The sequence below is a fragment of the Talaromyces marneffei genome, chromosome 3, assembly GCF_009556855.1.
Source record: "Talaromyces marneffei chromosome 3, complete sequence".
In the NCBI taxonomy this organism is placed as follows: Eukaryota; Fungi; Ascomycota; class Eurotiomycetes; order Eurotiales; family Trichocomaceae; genus Talaromyces; species Talaromyces marneffei.
This window is the reverse complement of record NC_072350.1, coordinates 665,883-686,852: the sequence shown is the minus strand read 5'-3', so window position 1 is coordinate 686,852 and position 20,970 is coordinate 665,883. Positions and strand designations below refer to the sequence as shown.

At 46.3% G+C, this 20,970-nt stretch overlaps 7 protein-coding genes across 7 annotated transcripts; 3 read left to right on the top strand and 4 right to left on the bottom strand.

The window, feature by feature from the left end:
* Positions 1 to 1,345: 1,345 nt before the first annotated feature.
* EYB26_003998 (uncharacterized protein) lies at positions 1,346 to 2,848 on the top strand (the record flags this gene model as incomplete). Its single annotated transcript, XM_054263292.1, has 2 exons — positions 1,346 to 1,765; positions 1,829 to 2,848. The coding sequence occupies 2 exons, from the start codon at positions 1,346 to 1,348 to the stop codon at positions 2,846 to 2,848; spliced, it is 1,440 nt and encodes a 479-aa protein (XP_054119267.1).
* A 661-nt stretch (positions 2,849 to 3,509) lies between these two features.
* On the bottom strand, positions 3,510 to 4,972 carry EYB26_003997 (uncharacterized protein; the record flags this gene model as incomplete). The annotated part of the gene is made up of 2 exons (XM_054263291.1): positions 3,510 to 4,765; positions 4,864 to 4,972. The coding sequence occupies 2 exons, from the start codon at positions 4,970 to 4,972 to the stop codon at positions 3,510 to 3,512; spliced, it is 1,365 nt and encodes a 454-aa protein (XP_054119266.1).
* A 3,711-nt stretch (positions 4,973 to 8,683) lies between these two features.
* On the bottom strand, positions 8,684 to 12,769 carry EYB26_003996 (uncharacterized protein; the record flags this gene model as incomplete). The annotated part of the gene is made up of 2 exons (XM_054263290.1): positions 8,684 to 10,869; positions 10,948 to 12,769. The coding sequence occupies 2 exons, from the start codon at positions 12,767 to 12,769 to the stop codon at positions 8,684 to 8,686; spliced, it is 4,008 nt and encodes a 1,335-aa protein (XP_054119265.1).
* Positions 12,770 to 13,820: 1,051 nt separating this feature from the next.
* Positions 13,821 to 15,239, bottom strand: EYB26_003995 (uncharacterized protein; the record flags this gene model as incomplete). The annotated part of the gene is made up of 1 exon (XM_054263289.1): positions 13,821 to 15,239. The coding sequence occupies one exon, from the start codon at positions 15,237 to 15,239 to the stop codon at positions 13,821 to 13,823; it is 1,419 nt and encodes a 472-aa protein (XP_054119264.1).
* Positions 15,240 to 17,070: 1,831 nt separating this feature from the next.
* On the top strand, positions 17,071 to 18,628 carry EYB26_003994 (uncharacterized protein; the record flags this gene model as incomplete). Its single annotated transcript, XM_054263288.1, has 3 exons — positions 17,071 to 17,572; positions 17,630 to 18,095; positions 18,148 to 18,628. 3 exons carry the CDS (start codon positions 17,071 to 17,073, stop codon positions 18,626 to 18,628), a joined length of 1,449 nt encoding a protein of 482 aa, XP_054119263.1.
* Positions 18,629 to 18,801: 173 nt separating this feature from the next.
* On the bottom strand, positions 18,802 to 19,554 carry EYB26_003993 (uncharacterized protein; the record flags this gene model as incomplete). The annotated part of the gene is made up of 1 exon (XM_054263287.1): positions 18,802 to 19,554. The coding sequence occupies one exon, from the start codon at positions 19,552 to 19,554 to the stop codon at positions 18,802 to 18,804; it is 753 nt and encodes a 250-aa protein (XP_054119262.1).
* Positions 19,555 to 19,975: 421 nt separating this feature from the next.
* Positions 19,976 to 20,959, top strand: EYB26_003992 (uncharacterized protein; the record flags this gene model as incomplete). Its single annotated transcript, XM_054263286.1, has 1 exon — positions 19,976 to 20,959. One exon carries the CDS (start codon positions 19,976 to 19,978, stop codon positions 20,957 to 20,959), a length of 984 nt encoding a protein of 327 aa, XP_054119261.1.
* Positions 20,960 to 20,970: the final 11 nt, after the last annotated feature.

Here is a 20,970-nt window from a genome sequence, read left to right as displayed (position 1 = left end):
CGTGCTTGTTCAATAGATTTTTCAAAGTCGACTTTGGTTTCTCTAGGCGATATCAAAAAAATTTCTCTTGCGATCATGGCGAGATGATGTGTTTTGTTTGTTGTTCTTGGTGATGATTGCTCGAACAATAGACTTTTAAGTATATAGATTGAATCAGCTTCATTAGAGAAGAATCAAGAATATACTGGCCTGATGACTTGTCGTTCGTCGTTATGGGAGACGAAGACATTCCTCGCTCAGCTCTCTGCTACCGCTGAGGCTCTGAATCAAATGACGTCATGAGAGCCTCCAGCCACGAGCAAACAAAGTCTGGAGAGCTTTCAGCACGAAAACTGTCGAGACCTCTCCACAATAAGTATTGCGAATGAATAAGAATATGCTGAGATGTTTGCTGTTGAAGTCCTGTGACCTCGGGTGAATGACCGGGGGAGGTTGCAACCGTCAAAGCTCACATTGAAGCCCCATCGACCAGTCACGGGAACCCTCTTCTTCCTTCCTCTTCGCCCACTGACCCTGGAATATCAGCCCTGGTGACTGTTCCTCTCCTCCACCGCCAATCGCTCTCTCTCCACTGCATGTCGCTTAAACTGTGGGCAAATATGGCTGCTCCTGACCGGAATCCTTCTCCCAGGCGGTTCCTAGATCCGCCGACCGGTGCCCGTTCTTGTCGGAGATGCCTCCATGTAAATGGTCTTGTCACTTGATAAATGGATGCTAGACGTGATATAGTCAGTTTTGCGGTGAAAGTCAGGATGCCAGATCGATGGTTTTTAGACATATACATACTCCAACCCGGTTTTCTTGTCCTGTCTTCTCTTTCTTTCTTCATCTTTCCGGCACATAGATCTAATCGTCTTGGGCGTGCCCTCTGGAATTTGAAAGCTGATATCATGCCTGCCACCACCCAATCTGGAAATAGCTTGCTTGCCTTGGACTTGAATATAAAACAGCGTGTGAAACTACCATCAATCGAAATTCCAGTGGATACCTAGAAGTCCGTTTGATGCCTAGATATTGTCACCGCTCGAGTCTGAATCACCCCGTTCGTCTATTCGCGTTTGTCGCACTACAGTGATATTCAAACGACCTAAATCCCAGTCGTCCGTTATTGATTGTTGTATTACTATTTCATTGACATTGATTGTCGAACCATTGACTCAGCTACTTTGTTCCCAATCCCATCTTTCAGACAGACATACCTCCCTTTGTACATCCCACAGTCTCCCACCAACAACTTCGACCCCTCCAGCAAATTGATAGAAAATTTGTGTCCTACACCAATTTGACGCATACTTCCAGTCTACGGCGAGAGCCTGGGATACGTCTCTGAAGAACACACCGCCCAATGATTCAGGAAACCACCGTTCGCAAGCGATCCTCTGGGTCCTCCTCGAGACGCAAGAAGTCACAACGACTGAAAATCAACCCACCAAAACCCCACAGGCTGATACTACATCCACCAAAGCCACCTCAACAGCAGCAAACAAAGTTGAAAATGGTCCTGCGCCGTCAAAAGTCTCCTTCACCTGAGCCCCGCTCTTCTCCCTCTGGAACGCTTCTTGGAAATGGAGAAGATGCCTCGTATAACTATGGCGATATCTGCAAAGTGCAAGCTATCATGAAAGTCTTCAATGGTACCTCGAGTGCGACCAGGAAAGTTGAGGTGAACGAGAAGAAGCTCAACAAGAATGAGCCACTGCCTAGCGACACGACCATGTATGAGACAAATGCTGCAACGGAAGATATGAGAGCCAAGTTAGAAATGGTGGGTTCTATTATGTGCCCAGTAAACTTGCTTTTAGAGATCTAAGCCGACTAAATTTCACAGAACGATGTCCTGCAAGAAGCCCTTAATTGCGATCATTGCGAGAAGACAATGCGCCTCAAACCTGAGGCCATGGAGTCAGATATCCTCCATGGAATTTACCGATGCTATGAAGACCCTCCATTTCTTCTCAGTCAACCTTATGATGAAGATGATGTGGCTCCAGACGAGATGCCCAGGGAAAACAACGAACCGGGCTATCTGCACTTGGCAACAACAGCCCAGCAAGAGAAGTATCTTCAACTGGTGGAACATTTCATTGCCCGCAACCGTGAGAGGAAGGTCTTTCGGAATATGCGAGAGGAAATAGATCAGGGCTACGAATCTAAATTTGCCTTTTACTGTGTGGACTATCATATCCACCAGCATTTTATTCACAAACGCAGTATTCTCAACTACTGTCGAACAAACGAAGAGATGGATGAGGTCCAATCATGGAAGAAAAACCTGGCAAAATGGGTTGCACAGAATAACGCCCAACTTGCAATCCAATCAAAAGAAATGCAGGATGAGAGTGAGTTTACTGTGACCGCATCTAACACGACGGCTCCAATCCAGGTCGCCCGAAAACAAAACCCTGGAGCATTCGTCCCATTTTCCACATCGACTACTTTCTCAGGAGAAGAGCCGCCATCATCCCGGAACTCATCCATCTTCTCCTCTTCAATGTTCCCTTCTTCCCCCTCAACAACAGCCTCATCACCACCAAAAGCTGGCTCATTCCCCAACCTACCACCACCAATCACTCTTCCATGGCCCAAGGAGCAAGCCGCTTTTTCAAATCAAATCAACCTGCATCGTCATCTGACTAATCCACACGAAAGGGCAGCACGAGTCCTAAAAGTCCGCGAACGGTACCAGAAAACAATGAAAAAGCGCGCCGAACAACGCCGTGATGGTCTCATTATAGCCAACTACGAAGCGGCGTTTGCGCAACAAAAGTGGCAGCGTGGTAGAGGAGGGCCACTCGCCATGCAACGACAGGGGAGTATTGGGGAGCTGTTGAAAGAATACAACCGTTGATTCCCCCTTGGCCCACCAGAATCTCTGTATTTCTTATTTCATGCTGAGCGAGACGGTTTCTTTTGTCTTTATTTAATTAACATCTACGGAGTTGGAACTTGGATGCATTCAAGATACCCCTTTTCATGTCATTTTTAGGAGAACCTGGTACAACCTGGAGTTTACGGCTGCGGTCCTCAAATGTATCAATGTTTTCACAAACTATCTTGCTTTTCTCGATTTGGAGTAATCATTGGCAACGGATACCTATGCATGTCACGCGATTCATTGATCTTCAGAATGTTCTTAGAAACTTAATAAATTCAATTCAAATGAAATAAAACGTCCGAGACTATACGCCTAACATCCACAGATATGTATGATAGCAAACCATAAGTAATAATAAATATGAAACCGAGAACGATGGGGGTGTATAATCAAACAGGAAATATCTGAATCAGATCAAAAATAAAAAAAATAAAAATGTAGTGAATGAATGCAAAAAAGAAAAAGTCACAAAATTTTTCGTATTACGTGCTCTTTACCTTTTTTGTCTTTTGTACATGGAAGACTTGAAAGTACTTGTTTGTAACGACTGTTCATGTATGAGCTGGGGATATTCTATGTTTGTTGATTGAATGTATAACCGAAAGAAAATTGGATAGTTGTATCTGGATGTAGATCAAACGGCATCAGTGCCTGTCATTTCAACGTCGACGTTCGGGGTAATGATAATTGGCTGCTTGACATCAGTTACAGCTGCTGTCTGGCCGTATTGAAGCGTAGATTCTGGAGTGTTTTCATGCGACTCGTCGTTTTTGAGATCTGGAAGCTTACGGCCAAGTCGTTCACACCATGTCTGTGCACTAATCAAAGTCTCGTCGACGACTCGGTGGACCTGTGACATCATCTCTAGACCCTCTTGAGCAAGCACAAGAACACGATGTGCGCTAGACGCTTCCTCGGAGCCCGAGCCTGCAGAATCTGGGGATGAATTGGATGTTGCAGCGATTTTGAATCGTTGCGGCAAAGAAATGAGATGGCTGCGGACTAGGGTTCCCGCGTTCTCTGGTAGCGCTCCTCCGGTGTATTTGGAGACAATATTCACAACTTGCTTGAGCGTGCGCAACACATCTTCTTTGACAGCCTGCATATGCTGTAGTAGTAACGCACGATTCTGCGACGAATTCTCGTCTGTCGAATTCTTCAGTTTCTCTTCTTCCCATTTCTCGAGCATACTCTTCAAAGCTAGTACAGCCGAGTTGAGTCGGCCATTCGCCCACTTGAGCCATTTGAGACAATAGGTCAATCGGCGTAAAGACTCTTCGCTCATTGCTACACCGAGACCAGATGTTGAAATCATGAGACGTTTTTGCCATGTTTTGTTCTGTCTTGAGTTGTTTGACGGACGATCATGTTGCTGAACCTCTTCATAATTGGGGGATTTCAGATCATCGTAAGGGGGTAGAGTCTCTATATAGGACGTTTCCGACATTGATCGGTTGTGGTGCATTTCGTTTGATGGAGGCAAAGAATTTTCGATATCTTTGTTCTCATCTACTTCAGTAGATTGAGTATCCGTCTTCCGTCGCTTGCTTCGATCGGTTGATTCGTTCGTGTCTCGGCGCTGAAGCGCCCATCGAAGGCCTCCCTCCACACCGGTCTTGCGACTAACGGTGCCGACTGTGTTGGCAACGGGTGACCCGATATTGCGCTCGAGAAACTCAGCACCGTACTTGAATCGTGACGAGTATGATTTTGAAGAAGTATATGCGGACATGGAACTGTTGATTGCAGACGATATCAAAGGATGTGTAGAAGTCAAGAGAGATATCAAGGGTTCGGCCTGGGATTGATCGGGTTGAGTAGCGGGAATGGAATTCTGTGGAGAGTGCGATTGCGATAAAGCAATAGGATGAGGAGGAGTGTATGCGAAATCTTTGGATCAACGACGAAGAAGAATTCCAGTTAGTCATTGGTTCTTTTGGGTCGGCAAGAAGGATTTTCGATCTGCGTATGACGGTAGCATAACTCACCTGAACGAAGGCCCTCAAGCGCCTGCGCGGCCTCAATGTCGTCCATGGACAGTACACTGGTGGCTCGTTGAGCCCGATCGTCGACACCGTTACTATCGATGTCCATCATTGTATGAGATCGAGTGCACAAGATGGTTAGAGAGAAAACTGCGCCGACGGAATAAAGAAGGCCGGACGATGCGTTGAGCGTCAAGCGTCAAGCCCTCCCGCGGTGCTAGTCTTCGTCGATGTCGGATGGGGCAGAAGCATGTGCTTGGGCCGGTGATAGCGAGGAAGCGATACTATTTGCTGTCTTGTTGGACACAGCGTTCGTCGGCGTGGCGTTTCACCGAGCGAACTAAAATTGAGTGGGAAGGACAGTTGATTGTGACTGTTCACTTTCGATCTGGCTGGCGCTCCTGATGCGTCGTTCTTAGCACGGTGAATTGATGGATTGAGCCGGGGTATTTGCCGTGAGTAAGGTTCGTTAGACGCTGATTGGGGGTGGAAGTTTCGACAGATGCATCATGTTGGGGCAGGCCGCCTCTCTTGCTGGTTTGGCACGTGAAAATCGATGGTAGCAGCAAAAACCGTTGTCATAAGGGGACTAGAGCGTGGTGATAATTCCGAATGCGTGGACTTCGTTCCGTTGGGTCGGTCAATTGCATGACGCGCTGTTAAAGCTACGGAGCTGGCCATTCCGTGCACGCACCCTTGTCAAACTCGTCACAGCAGGCGCTGTGGATCCACCAATGAGATAGATCATGGCCAACTGTGCAGGCAGTCTGCTGTCCTGCGACTCCGGCTACACCACACTCCTAATCTATTTTCATCTCTACCCTATGGATTCGGTGCTTTCATGTACCGAAGACAGTTGCCGGCACAACTCATGCATGCAGTTAGCTTTGAAGCCTGCAGACCAAAAGATGGGTAGTTACTGTCGGACACCGTTCAAAGTCACATGTTTGCCTTAGGTACCGATGCCTACCCACGCTAAGCCCGATCGATCAAAAATCATGTGAATTGCTGATCTTGCCCGGCATCTAATCCAGTCGAGTAATTTCACATGTCAGGTTTGTCGGTTTTGCAGTGTTCATAAATCATGAAGCAATTTATTTGATGGGCATGGAGGCAATCCATGAATCTGTGAAGGTTTGAAGCGATAGTAGGTATTCAGCCATCGACCAGTATTAGTACTCGATAAGCTTATTTATATCGCATTGGCAGCACCCTGGGCTCCCAACAAACTATTAATAGCTTCCACGCTGCTTTTCGTTATCTGACACAAGTTAAGACAGAATTTGGCCGATGTCGTTGTCTTCGTCATCGATTTTGATATCTCTGCTCTTCTTGTTCTCTACTGGCCCTGTATTCTACTAAGGTGTGTGAAACCGGTAAGTCCGGAGGCCTTGGTTTCGGGCGTTGATCTCCGTGGAATATGCCACTCTGAGCATTCGACTGTAGGCTCACGTGATCTTCCAATCGTGATTCCGTCTTCTGAAAACAGAGAAAAACTGGGAGAGAAACTTTGCAATGCCGAGCTTTTGTTCGCAACGCAGAATCGAGACGCCGTCGTGTAGTCGAGTGCTTTTCGTCTGAAAGGAGACTCACTGTCTGCAGAAAATGCCCTGGATCCCATCCTGACACGGAGCTCAGTACCCTTTCATTTCTGTGCTCCATTGGATAGGCTAGTAACTCTTCTGAAGTACACTCAAAAAGTTCTTCAGGCCAAGGAGAAAAGTCTAGCCGGCCTATAACATGCGTGAAAATGAAACTGCATCCAAGAGTCGGAAAAATTTGTCAATCAATCTTCTGCAACCTCCTTCCCAAGATCCAGAGAAAACACCACCCGAACGGTAATTCCTGAATGGAGTTTAGTGGATATATCCTTAGGAAGCCACTTGGATAGAATTTCCCCTAGATGAAGCCAAGCGTCTCGATATCACTTCATTCGGAAGTCATGCAGAGCGAGAAGCAGAATCGAGACAATAAAGTAAAATGTCGCCATTGATGACTGTGAGAGAAGGAATTTTGCGGCAGCATTGCCGTAGAACTCGGATGCCGCGAGACTCAAGAAAACCTTAGAGCTCGAACTCCAATCTAGCTTACGCGGAGCATCCTTTGGTGTTCTTAGGTCCTCAAAAGCAGAATCCAGTGCACCGCCTCCTAACACCTTGCCCTTGCAGCCTGAACTCAGCGCTTCACTATCGAAACATTGTAGCGTGATTCGCGCATGAGCATCAACTCCCGACCAATAGTACCAATGGTATCCTTCGTTGTAAATGACACCACTAGTCTCGCCAGTGTGGTGTGGATATGTGCTTGATCCCTACACAATACTCCTGCTTTAAGGATGATCCAGAGACAATGCCGAGAGGATACTCCACTACTGGTCCCGATAATGGCACCCGGATATTGATGAAGCTGTAGCGGCGTTGTTGTAAAACGTTGGCTTCTTCCCCTGGGTGATATCTTACTCTCCCTACTGATGATGTGGGACTCTGGTCGAGATGACATCGAGTAAGAGGTGGTCGTTTTGTGCCAGGTGTAATAGAGCGGATAGTATGGTCGAAGATGAACACTCTTTTACAGTTTGGCGCATAGTCGAACAAGAGCTACTCGACTTCTAGGTTAATTCTTTTAAATACTAGCTTCATTGGCGAAGTCTCTAGAGAGGATGCCGATTCGGCAAATTCAACTCCTTTGCGGCACATTAAGCATTGATCCTTCCAGTACAAACAAAATTCCGAGTATGCCGTCATGGAAAATGGAATAAGGCGCTTATGATACACAAGATTATCTTCTAAACACATGATCAAGACGTTTTCCATATCATGGAAGTAATAAGGGATGTACAATGTTGCAGCTGGACAATGGGGAAGCAGCCCCCCTTAGGAACAATATGAGTGCTTGGACAGGTAGAACCCTGAGAAAAATCTCATTTGATGATAGTAACTGATTCCCTTCATCAGGCAAGAACCTTGCTGTATAGATAGCCAATACACCGGTAACTTGTAAAGCCTCATATACTTCGAAAAGTTGTTCAAACTACGTACATAGAACAGTTCACTCATGGGCACGTGCGTACATGACTCATGGTGGGTGGGTCGTTCCATGTGCTTTACCCCATAGTTATCTTAACCTTACTTGGATAAGTTAGCGTACCGAATATCGGTGATAAGCTTTTGTTCCACGAATACAAGTTGAGCACATGTTCGCAACATGATGAGGTTGTAGTTCGTTCGGCAAACTGTCGTATAGACAGGAGAATTAAGAATGGTTCTTGGTAGTCTCCAAGACAGCTCGAGGATTCTCTAGTCATCCTCGGCAACTTATGGGATCTTACATATGTATCGCTCGATGGATAAGCTATTCATTATCTCTCCTCATCATCATCTACATTTACGGGGCACAAACTGCTTTCTTGAGGAGGATGCCATTATTCCGCATTAATTTGAGCAGTGTCTGGTTGCTGCCGGTGCTGTTACCGAGGAGCTGTTGGCATATGAGAGACACAAGGAAATGAAGTGAACTTTAATAATTACATACATCATAACACTCAAGCTTAACATCACACAGATCACATCTGCCATAAATTGCTGTACAATAAGAGGAATCGTAGTTCTCAAAAGTACAGACATGACAGTAGACGCATTTGAAATGGTGCATGAAAAGTTCCCATGAATGAACATGGAGATCTTTTGTTGATCAAGATCATGGAGACATGGTATCTCGCATGATATACACGATGATTCAAGATACAATTTCCCATGAATTAGAACTGAATTTGATCAAATCTGCAAAAGTATTCAAGGTTACTCATGCAGAAAAACTTGATGACTTAATGGAGATTTTGATGCATCCTATCAATCTCATTGAGTGCGTCAACCACTGATTCACGGTCGAATTCTTCCGAGTCATCGCCATCACTTTCTACATTCCATTCTACCTCCTCGTTTGCGAGTTCCTCGGCTTCTGCGCCCGCCAGCCGACGGGCAGCACTGCTGCTGACTTTCATGCTGACATAGACTTGATCACGGATCAGGCGAGCTGGCTCCTTACCAATCTTGATCCAGCATAAAGTCTCTCCAGCTGCGTAGAGTGGAAAAGCGGATCGCCAATGAAAGTAGTATGCTCCTGAAGCCATCAGAACTCGCCATTCATACTCACTATTCTGCCACGTATGTACAAGGGGGTGACATATATCAGGCGGTTGTATACGATTCAGTAACTCCGCAGCTAGTTGAATTTTGAACCCTGTTGAAGTTTCTGCCGTTTTTTGACAATGGCACCCTTTCGTCCACTTGTCGCGGGCTTCCTTGATCTGCACCTCTATGCTCTTCAGCATTTCATATAATGCAGATCCTTTCACAAGTCCTATGTTGCTGTGACCATTTGTTTCAGGATCTTCCTGCTTTTCAAGCTCCGCTCTAGCAACTGCGGCCTGCCAGGGAAGAAGAAGACTTTCATCTCGTATATCATCTACTCCGTCGAATCTCTTGTTAAAATTTCGAAGAGCCTCTTCCTTTTCCTGAAAAGCAACCTCAAATCTCAAGAAGTCATTGATGTTGTCTCGTTTCCCCTCCTTTGCAGCCAAATTCTTGTATGCAGGAACTCCCCTTTCCCGTGGACTGATACTCTTGCGGTAACGGGACCATTGTTCCTCTGTAAGCTGAAGGCCCGACTTTTTGCTGTCAACGAGGTGACTAAGAAGCGTTGCCAGTTCAAGTGATAGCGGGGAACTAATCCCCTCTTTTTCGTCATATGAAAGCTTTTCGTGTTCGACAGTACAACGCCCGAGATTTGACATAGCTAGGTTGAACTTGAAGGCATTCCGAAGGAAATCCCCAACAGAGCCCACTGTGCTCATTGGCTGAGCATGCTTCACTAATCCAAAGTGTTCCGGTCCAGACTCCTCGAGGGGCGGAAAGGTGTTGGTGAAAGTTTCCACTATGCCTTGATCCCAACATATCCAGGGACGGTCCCCATCGTAATCTCCGCCCGACAGAAGACTCGCAAGTGGAGTCGTGCCTCTGGTTGAAAAGACAATAACATCTTTGAAATGCCTAAGCTCTGACTTCCAGACTGCTCTCCTTCTTTGGATGTCCCAAGGGCAATGGGCTGGCGTTCGTCCTACAAGGACATCCGCACCATCTACCATAGCATCATCAAAATAAGAGCAATCCCTCCATTGGCCCGAGAAAGCAAAATGGACTTCATTTTCTTCCAGTACCCCATAAGGATCAGCGATGCAATATGCGTAGGTCGATAAAGGTATAGGAATATGAAGCTCATTGACATAACGATTCAAAGTGTCATTCAAACATATCCTCATGCGCTCTCGAAGCGGTGGGAAATCCCGCGGTGAGAAGCCTGCTTCTAGAAATCGAATAACGGACTCTATAGTTTGTGATAACCATTGGTCAATCCTCCTTATATTTGTGCGGGAGTATCCATCGTCAGCAGTAGGGCGTATCTTCTGAATCAAAGCCCGCGCTAAAGGGATGCTGTTCCTTTCCATGACATTTTCGAATTCCTTGTAAATATCACGTATTGCCTCTCGCGCAATATCTGCCACACGTTTTCTAACTTGCCCGCGATTGTTCAGAACTTCAAGAAGTTGTGTATTCAGTTCTGACGATCGCAGAGGCTTTGACCAACTTGCAACCTCAAACGTAATTTTCTCTTCGTCGACATGGCCGAAGAAGTCGCACGGATGAGGTTTAACCTTCAGCTGGGAGTCTGATATCTGAATCCAGAATCCTTTATCGTCGTCGAGGTCTCTATCAACCATCCAGAGGCCTTTGGCTCCAGCAATACGACCTTGAAATGTGCTGGGTGTGATTCCGTCTATCCCTAGCTCTGCACATATGGCTCGAGCTAGTGGACGCGACATGAGAGCGCATCCGTCGTTCATGACTGGCTTACCTAGAGGATCAGAAAGTTTCAAAAACTGATGTGGTTGAATCACTACTGTTGCCCATGTCTTAGACAGTGCAAGGCCAATTCGATTAAACAATTTACAGTCTGTTTGACTGCGATTAGCATCAAGCGGGATGTGCCACTGTATCAGTTGGCCCACCGTCATCCTAGTATGTGACTCACTGGTCTCGTTAATCGGTGAAAGAATTGGCGGAGAGAGTCTTGTAGTGAAGTCCGAGCCGTCAACAGCGAAGAAGTCCACACGGACTCTAGGCTTGCCAGTTTTGGATTTGCTTTTCGTTTTGAAATCGTCCACATAAAACGCCTTCCAGGTTCGTTTCAGAAGATAATGGTTGCTATTAACCAACCAATCAGCCAGAACCTCGCGTAGAGATGTTTGATCTTTAAGGCGCAAATGACTTGGTGGCTGCGACGGAGATGGCATCGTTATACTCAAAAATCTGTCAGATCCAAAGCGACGGTAAAATCGACATGTCCGATCAATCTTGAGTGGATTAAGTTTCAATTTGAAAACACCGGGTTCATTCTTCTCGCACCAGTCAAGGGAGCCACTAAAAATCACGGCTTCTGAGTGCCGGTCACCTTCAAAACGTCCGATGGCAGCATTCCAAGCCTTCACAGACGGCTTTTCCGGTAGAGTCTTGTTCATACGCCGACCGACGTCTCCAAGCCATTGCCAAAAGTCTGAGTGTTTCTCGTATGGTTTATTACCGACAAGTATCTGTTTTGGGCTAACATCCCAGACTTGTTTCACCCGCTCCAGCTCGTATCTGGCCCGTAAAAGAACCTTTTCAGAGAAACATTCTCTATCTTTCGAGAAGGGGCCACTGTAAATTAGGTCTTCTACTATTTCCTGCTCTTTATACAGTGGTCTCCGCTCAGTTTCAAAGGAAGTAGAAGCATTTCTCTCTACTGACTTTAGCATCATGCTGAATTCTTCACTCATCATGAGTCCATCGACAGAATCGGGCTGCGTGGCAGTCTCATCGCATGGTTCGGTAATTGTTGTTTCAAAAGAAGTTCCTTGATACCGCGGTGCTTCTGAACGATCGAATATAGAATCTTCTCTTGTTGTCGCAAAACTGACTTCTGGACTAGTGGATGGTCCGACCATTCCAAATGACGAGGCATCATTGCGCGGGAGAGGTGGCGCGGGTTTCCTGGCAGGTGGGTGATTTTGTGGATATGATTTTGTTATGAACATATGGTCCGTGATCTTCGATTGTCTTTTGATTGAACTCCTAGACCTCTGAGCCTCAACCTTCAGTTTGTCAGTTCCATCCAACGTATCTGTATTCAAATTTGGCTCGTTCCTCATAGAGATGTTATCTTCGTCTAGGTTACCCAAAGACGGATATTGCCCTTCGAAAGGCAGAACTGGGGAGCTAGGAGCCGTGTAAAATACCTCTTGATTATTGCTAGCCTTTCTTTTGGCTTGCGGCGTAATGACCGCCGGGGACTCTTCGAGGTTGCCGTTGAGACTGTCTCGAGGCGGTCCATTGGCTAGGTTACGAGGACGGGGTGATGATTGCGAGCCTTCCAATGGATTTTCTCCTCCTTGTTCAATCCACGTCTCAGAATGGAGGAATTTCCATAATGTGTCAACTCTTTTTACGCGTTCCTCGGTTGAGACTTGATTGCGGTAGTTGTCGTTTGTTCTGATAAAGTCCTCTCTTGATGGAACAGTTCCATATTCTTGATTCGGTTTATGTACCCATTGCTTGCCTTCTCTTATTTCCGAGCGGACTTGCTCGCGGAAACCGTTCAACGCACGTTCGAATGCTTCGGTGTTTTTCCAGAACAAATATTTTACCCAAACCCGACACTGCTCCTCCTTTGACCTTTCAGTTACTGGCCGAGAACTGGGCGATTGCCATTTTGGATTCGGAATCCCAAGAGCGAATTCGTGGTTTAGGCTTTCAATGTGTCTTTCCAAGACTTCCGCTGTCTTGCCTGACGGGGTTTGGGTGTCTGTTGATGTCATTTTTACAAACTCCGTAGATGAGCAACGTTGCGGCGCTTGAATGCATGCAACTCAATTACATGCAAGTAAAGTGATATTGGGCCGGCATTGTATCAATGATTGGGATGGTTATTGAGTGAAGCCAAAGCCAGGATAATCCGCTCCGAGCCTTGTCGACGTCGGGCGTTATTGGCGCAGTGGCCGTCAAGCGCAGTAGATGAGCCTTGTGAGAGAGGGGTAAATGCAGATAAAGAGTACAGGGTTGTGCACTATGAAGACGAAAAATGAGTGGATTGATTCAATTGCATTCTTGTGGGGGCTGTGGTAACCATGCAATCGGCTGTTAACCGTATGTACTCGGTGCGACAAGTGAAGATAGACAAGCAAATCGTACCCCCATCTCAGAACCATGTGCATAATGCAATGTGAACTGACTCGGTTCCATAAGCGATAGTTTAAGGATCCATAAACAGAAATTGGTGGCTGGTGTGGTAGTATGACCCTGGCGCTAAGTCGGTACTGGTAGTTACCTAGTGGGGGTCGGCTGATGGCTGGGCAAGTAGGAGCATGAGAATTGGCGCAGTGCTTTTCTATTGCATGAAGGAGGAGTGATGGTCGACAGAGAGAAAGGAGAGATCTTGAATGTCGAGTTAGATGGAGAGATGTCTGAGGAAGAAAATACAAGCGATGTCTACTGACTCTACTCGTAGTACGAGTACCTATGGAAATGGCACAACAGGCAAGAACCATGGGTGACAGGTCGCAGGGAAGTTAGTTCCCGCTGCCCCGCTACTTCCCGGTGCCGTACTCCTTCCCTCCCACTACTAAATCAGCTTAGTTTGTTCGGTAACTACGCTACGGCGTCCACTGTGGCACTGTTTAACTTAGCTTAGGTACTCTGTAGTATACCGGTAACTACACAGCAACTTACTTTTATTCTCAAAGCTAACCAAATCATCAATCAAAGTTAAAAATCGAAAGAAAGGAACTAGAAACAAATGGACAGGCCACAAGACCCCGAGACTAGGCCACGTCGGCCTTGTAGACATGTTCACGCAAATACTCGCGCCAGTTACTGACCAGTGGGGGGTTGATCATCAATTGCGTGCGGGTCCTGAGTCTTCAGAACATGGGCAATCTCATACTGGCCACATTTCATGGCCATTTTCAAAGGCGTCTCGCCGTCATCGTTCTGCGCAGTGGGATTGGCATTGGCCGCGACTAGAAGCTTGACGCAATCGAGGATTTTTGCGACATACGTCTTGCCGGATTTCTCAGTCAGATCAGCCAGCAGCACATGCAACGCGGTATCTTTACGCCGTATTGTGGCTAAGGCGTCGGCACCATTCTCAACTACCAGCCGCAGCATTTTAATCGAAGTGATATAGACTGCGTGATGGATAGGGCGCAGTTGGTCGCCGTCGACAGCCTCGAGATTGGCCCCGGCGTTTACGAGCAACGATGCAATCTCAATGTGATCCCAGCTACAGGCAACGTGTAACGCTGTTGTGCCGTTGGCAAGGGGAGGGTCAGGGGTTGCACCATATGCGATCAAAGCGGCCACGTTTTCTATATGGCCAATTTTTACAGCTTTCATAAGGGGTGTCTTACCACCTTTGTTCTGCTGATTGATATTAGTCAACGGGAAGCCAAGGTCGAACACTAGACGGAGGACTTCAGGATCCTCGTTCCTAGCCGCAAAATGGAGCATGTTGTTGCCCGCTTCGTCGATCTCGTTGATATCGGCACCCATCTTGAATGCGCGCTGAATTGTGTCCTTCTTGCAGACTTGGCATATAGCTTGAACAACACCTTTCTCCTTTAGATTGGCCCCGTGGTCGAGTAGTAGATGCACCAAATCATCTTGAGCCATGGTCGCAGCGGTATACAAAGGGGTGAAGATATCCGAAAGGAAATCTGCCGAATTCGGGTTTGACCCGTGTTTCAGGAGCAATTCGGACATCTCCACAGGACAAGGGCAGGACGCTGCCAGAGTCAAAGGACGGTTACCGGTAATGTTGAATGTATTAGGGTTGACACCATGTAGCAGGAAAGACGTCACAGCATGTAGGCAACCGTTGGTGATTGCTTCGGTGAACTTTGATCGATCGCCTATGTCGGTCGAGTCCTGCACTTCTTCCCACAGATCATAACGCGATACACCACCTGTATCGGTAAGATACTTCTTGAATTCTTCCTGCGTTGGCTCAGCTACCTTGAACGCCAATTGATGACACTCTTTCTCGAGGATTGTCCAGTTCTTTGGTGTCAAAGATGCGAAGTGACAGAAATCGGCGGGATAGTTGTAGTCCTCCAAGAAGAAAGCGATCTTAAGAATGAGGTCTGCTGGAAGACGCGTAAGCTGGCCGTTTGAAGATGCATCATATGCTGAGTCATTTGGGTAGATGTCTTCTGACACTAAGTTGTCCCCGAAAGATTCCCGTGCCTTCACCCGGAAAGGGAGTGTGTTCTCAACACCAAGTCCAGGCATTTTCAGAGCAGTTCGCTGATAATGCTACTGATGCTGAGAGATAAATTAATTGCGAGGTAAGAATCGACAAGGTTTTTGTAGCGGTAGAATAATCGACGTTTTTCGATCTTGTTCCTGCCTGGATGATAATGGTTTGTTGACTCTACGTTAATGTTTCCCTCGAAGGCAAAGAGGATCTATTTATGCTACAACATGTTTACAGAAAGGCTTAACTTTTGTCGGAACAGTGAAGCAAAAGTGAAAAAAAAACATGGGTTTTCGAAAGGAGTGTGATGCGATTCCAAACACGTTGCGTCCTGAACAAAACATAATGTTCTTTCATAACAACCCCGAAATGAAAGACTTGAAGCCAAAGCCCCAGTGATCTTGAGATGTAACTGCGAAAGAAGCTTGGAATGAAGTGACTTCACTTGCAAAAAAGAATGGGATTGTCGGAGACGTCCTTGACAATATTCTTTGGTTCAAAATGTATTGTCAGGATTATTCCAGCAACATCGAAGTTGTTACGACCAACCATTAGTCAGTATTCAATCCATACCTGGACAATACTCATTGCAACATATTTACTATCCTAAAACAGCAGTCGATACTTTCTTCGTACCCCAGAAAAGCATGTCGGAACTTCGCCGCTGAAGACGCAGCTGGTGCACACGTTTCTGTTCAGTGCTGGACTGTAACAATTCATAATTAGGGGCAATAGTACATTATGACATCAGTAGCGTAGCGCTTGCACGACAAGAGTTAGAAGCTGGGCCTGACGATCTCAGGAATCCAAAAGTGAGGAGAAACCCTAACCCGGGAACTCCAAGACGGGATAGTTTTACCCTTTTAGGAAAGAGTCTACCAACCCCGGTTTTTGCCCGGTTCGGACAATCCGTCCAGTCCTCTTTGCGTTCTGTTTCGTGTGGTTAGGGATTTTGGCTAAATATGCATTGGGCCAATAGATGTATCTTAATCTATCTGCACTGATAAGAGAGGAAGTGTAATTGATAAGTCGTTGGTGATGTACAGATTAACCCTAGTCGCTCACTACACTGTAGAGATGTATTTTGCGGGGAAATTGAGTCTGTCAGAATGCCGTACGATATTCTCATGGCTATCAAGAAGTGCTTGAGTTGCTTTGAAATTAATCTGTATATGTGGCATGAAATAAAGGAGGGAAACTTCCAAGGTTGCTACCCTACGATCGAAGCGGACCTCAATAGGCAAGTAATAGATATAGTGACCTCTTATCAATTGATGCCTTGACATCATACAATAGTTGCTTATCTTTAGCCCACTTGACCTCCTCCTTAATCCAGCTGCATCTCGTCACCAAACGTGGTAAGTAATATTCCAGTAGTAACAGCCAACCCTTCCTGAGACTCTGGCTCAACACAAATGCGATGTATGAACAAACAGTAAACTTTGGAAAGGTACGGGTAAGCATGAGGGAAACAGTTCCTTTTCTTCCACAAGATAACAATCATCTCTTTAACTCTTTCATTGATCTACGAAAGGCCCAGGATCTCACAGTGCCACGCCTTACCATACCAACTCCCCCGGGGTCTTGATTACTTTTTTGCGTATTGAATCCCCTTCTTCAGAGTTCCTTATCTTCCACGCTGTTTCTAGAACATTAGTTCCTTGTATTTTACCTGGTTTAAATGCCACTTTAGTCCTTGTATATACACTCCGCCGTACTTTTCCTTCTCACACGTACCGAATTTATGATTGCGTGCGTGTATCTTCGGCTATCTTATTTTGATATAGACACACACACACCCCCTTCCTGTATCCTCCTTTTGCCCAATCACAACTCCTTCCAGTTGGAGGCGAATTCGCTCTCACAATGGCTTTCCAACTATGGAACCTTCAATGGCTAGTAGGCCTGGCTCTGTTAGGTACACCTGTGACATATATTGCGTTCACCAGATCGAGAGGAGGCCGTGCCCGCAAAGCATCAACAGCAAAGACACCACCCCGCTCGTTATCACCAGAGAAAAGGCCAGTAGCAACGTCTACTACAGATTATAAAGATGTTCTACCACCCCCGCGACGAGACGCGATGCTCAAGATGAAGGGCAAAATACCCAAGACAGCATCGAAACATATCAGTGAGGAACATATGCTCAAAAACATTCTTCCTATGACCCAGAACTATGAAACCGCTGAAGATGGGCTTTACACGTCTATGGGTTTCTCGGTCAAGGAGATTAGGGAGATGGGTGATCTTCCGGATTACTCTGCGTTGAGCGGTGTGCCGTTGCCGAATGCCTATGAGCAATTCAAGATTGAGAAGGCTTTGCCTCGACCGTACCGGCCGTTTAGATGGAATTATCATCAGACTATGTGTATGTTCTATGAGTTTCCCGGCTTTTTGTAAAGATGATGTAGCTGATTTATACTAGCATTGAAAAAACTCGAGACAGATTGGTGGGTCGAACTCGAAAATACATACAAAGAACGAATCGCTCAGCGCAAGGGTCTTTATGAGAAGCATGGCAAGGAAGTGCTTGACTGGATGCCAGGATCCGAACTTGCTTGCAAGGAATTGATGGAGATGGTTCTGCAATTTATCTGTGCTCGCTACCCTCAATATTTCTCCATTCGGGACAACCGTATCTTGGTAAACAAGATTCTAGAGACAGAGCAGGACATTCGCGCCAAGAATCCTTTGGAAATCCTTATGGACAATGTCCCTGAAGACTTTGCCATCACCATGCGAGATGACAAAACTGGATATTATGTCTTTCGTGCGGGTGTGATCTGCTCATCACTCGGCTGGAATATCGGTACCAAGATTGGACTTCAATTGCATGAGATTCATTCAATTGTTCCAGACTACAAAGAGAAGATGAAGTTCTCTATGGATAGGTGAGGGCAACAGTGTTGGTTAATCAGTCGTTTCAATTGCTAAATCGAGTAGATTTTTCACAAAGATGCCGGCGGACAAGCCAATCCAACGCGGCTCGTGGGGCTTGGAGATCGATCAACCGTTGTACATGCCAGCAGGACATCCACATGAGAAACTGAGACTGTCACAAAACCCTGACCTTACTCTTGACGATTGCTTCCTCCGAGTTGACTGGCAGACATTGCGACGTCTTCCCATCTCTGGAGCCATCGTCTTCAACTTCAAGGCGTTATTCACTTCAGTCCAGGAATTCAGAGATGAGCCAAAGGTCCCCGCGTTGATTGCGAAGGTTCTTCGAGGCGGAAAGGAAAATCTCATGAAGTATAAAGGCACCTGGCATGTAGAGCATATTGTGCTTCCCGCATTGGATAAGTGGAATCAGGAGCAAGAAGACAACAGTACCATTGAAAGAAATTGGGAGGTGACCACATTAGATGAGGATCCCTGGTTCAAGGGTTGGGAAGAGAAATGGCACCGTCAACAGGGGTTTTAGACATATCATCCAGAGCTGTTGTTTTTCTTATGAAATCATCAAGCGTTTTCAAGTCATGCATATGGCAACACATCGTGTACCTGTCATCTTCAGTTGTCGAACCTTCATATTTTCATAATATGACCATGAACCATGGAGTTGGCGGAATTAGATCGAACTTTCTTATTTCATTCTCATTCCTCTCGCATAACATCCGAACCGCGATCGCTATCATCATCTTGTCGGCTATGGTAGCTTGCCTCGCTCTCTCGATCTAGTTCTTCCAACTCATCGGCCAATGGGCTCACTCTTTCTTCCAATAAGTCCAGATCTTCCAACATCTGTCGAGAAGGCAGCTTCCATAAACTCGTTGCGCACACTCGATCCTTCGTAAGTAAATCATCAATGAATTGATCCATATTAGTAAGAACGTAATTTTCGCGCATCCTTCGCTTCAGTTTCCTGTAATCCAGCAGGAGCGGTTCGAGGTATTTGTAAATCTCAGCGGCTTCGAAGGTAAGACGGATATAAAATGCGGCGAGAGCTCGTAAATACTTGAAGTCACCCCTCCCTTTAACCACTTCTCCGTTAATTTCTGCATCTTCCGGGTTTTCATCATCGCCGCTTCCTGGATCGGTAAAATTCAGGTATTCAAGAACGATGTCTTTTTCGGGCGCTAACTGAAGCATCTTGAAGGCCAGACATAGGAATGGTGTTGGTTTCTGTGATAATCCATACGTTCCGCCGATCGACGTCAGTTCGATTGCGCGATCGCATAGCGTGGCAGCGTTGAGACCGAAGCATTGCTCTTTCCAGTAGTATGAATCTGTGATTCGGTCGCGTACGGCTTTTTCGAACAGGGTAACTGGATTCACACCGCGGACAAGGGGGCCAGTGTAGCCTCGGTTGTCGAGAAAGGAACTCGCGTCTGCTTTGTGGGACGCCATCTTGCCTTTGATATATTTGTGGCTGAACGATCAGCTTGTGATATTGTGTGCTGAAATGAAATATGCCCAGCAACAAGCTGAGCTTTTTTGGGAAGCAACGAATCAACGTGGACATCTTGGCCTAACTTTATTTGGTTTAGATCACAGCTTCGTTATCGATAATGGCTCACGAGTGGCCTGAGGCTGCCAAGTGCTGATAGTTGCGCCGGACAACGGCTTCATGTAAACAGATGTCATACATCCTTCAATCCACTATCAGAATGATTTGCATGTGCGCAGTCTAGAATTATTCCATTTAGAGGTTTGCGTCAACTGCATTTGTATCTTAACTTCAACCAACCGTCCGAATCACGTCGACACTCACCGGATCGAGAGTCCATTTGTCTGGGTTTGTTTGCAGCCCACAAATGCCACAGTCAACATGGTACTCTTAAGCTCCTCCACAGTCGCGACACTCTTCATTTCAGCCATCACCTGCCTATGCACGTTTGGCATTTTTATAGCGGGGTACGCGCTACAACAGCATTCAGTACGAAATATAGAGAGAGACTTCCGGTCGCTAGATTCGATGCAAGCAGACTATGAACATATGACATACGATACCAATAAGGAACAATCGATACTAGACCCTGAGACTGGTGAGCTAGCAACATTGAATCAAGGCAACTTCGCATACTTGCAGCTTCTCTCCGAACCGAATCCTGCCAGTATCTGTTCGACAATCGCGCTTTACAAGAAATTGGTCGAAGGCGGCTCGACGATACAGGATCGCCTGTTCATGTACCCGCAGGAATGGGACTTGATCATGTCCACGGATCCCGTCATCAATAAGGCATTATCTTTTCTACGAGAAGCAAGCAAGAAATATAGCTTCTGGCTATTACCTATCGATATGCACGTCATCATCGAGCAAGGATATTCGCTTACAGACTCGAAGCTACTCCGCATAGGTGAGCTTCAATTCATGGCGTACGACAGTGTTCTATACCTCCGAACGCCGGGTCTGTTATTAAACGCACAAGAACTTGACAAAATAATCCTGACGCGCCCGCTTCCCATGAAATATGAACCCACGCGTCAAGAGTCGTATCGAAATGCGGCTTGGATCGGTATGCCTTTACGCGCCCATGACGAAGCGAAGATACCGCCCGTATATCTATTATCAGTGAATACAATGCGAAATAGGGTGGAGGCACGCACGCACGTCCCCAACGTGGCTCTTCGAGGATTTGGAGATCTTGCTGCTGGGCCGAATTTCGTAAAGGTCACGGGCAAGGATCCAGCATACGTGTTTTTTGATTGGGACGAGGATGGTCGAATACAGCAGGAGAATAATACGTATTATGATCAGTGGACACAGGAAGTGAGTAAGGTTTGTGGAGGAATTGATTTGAGGTTTTACTGAGTCCTCACCCT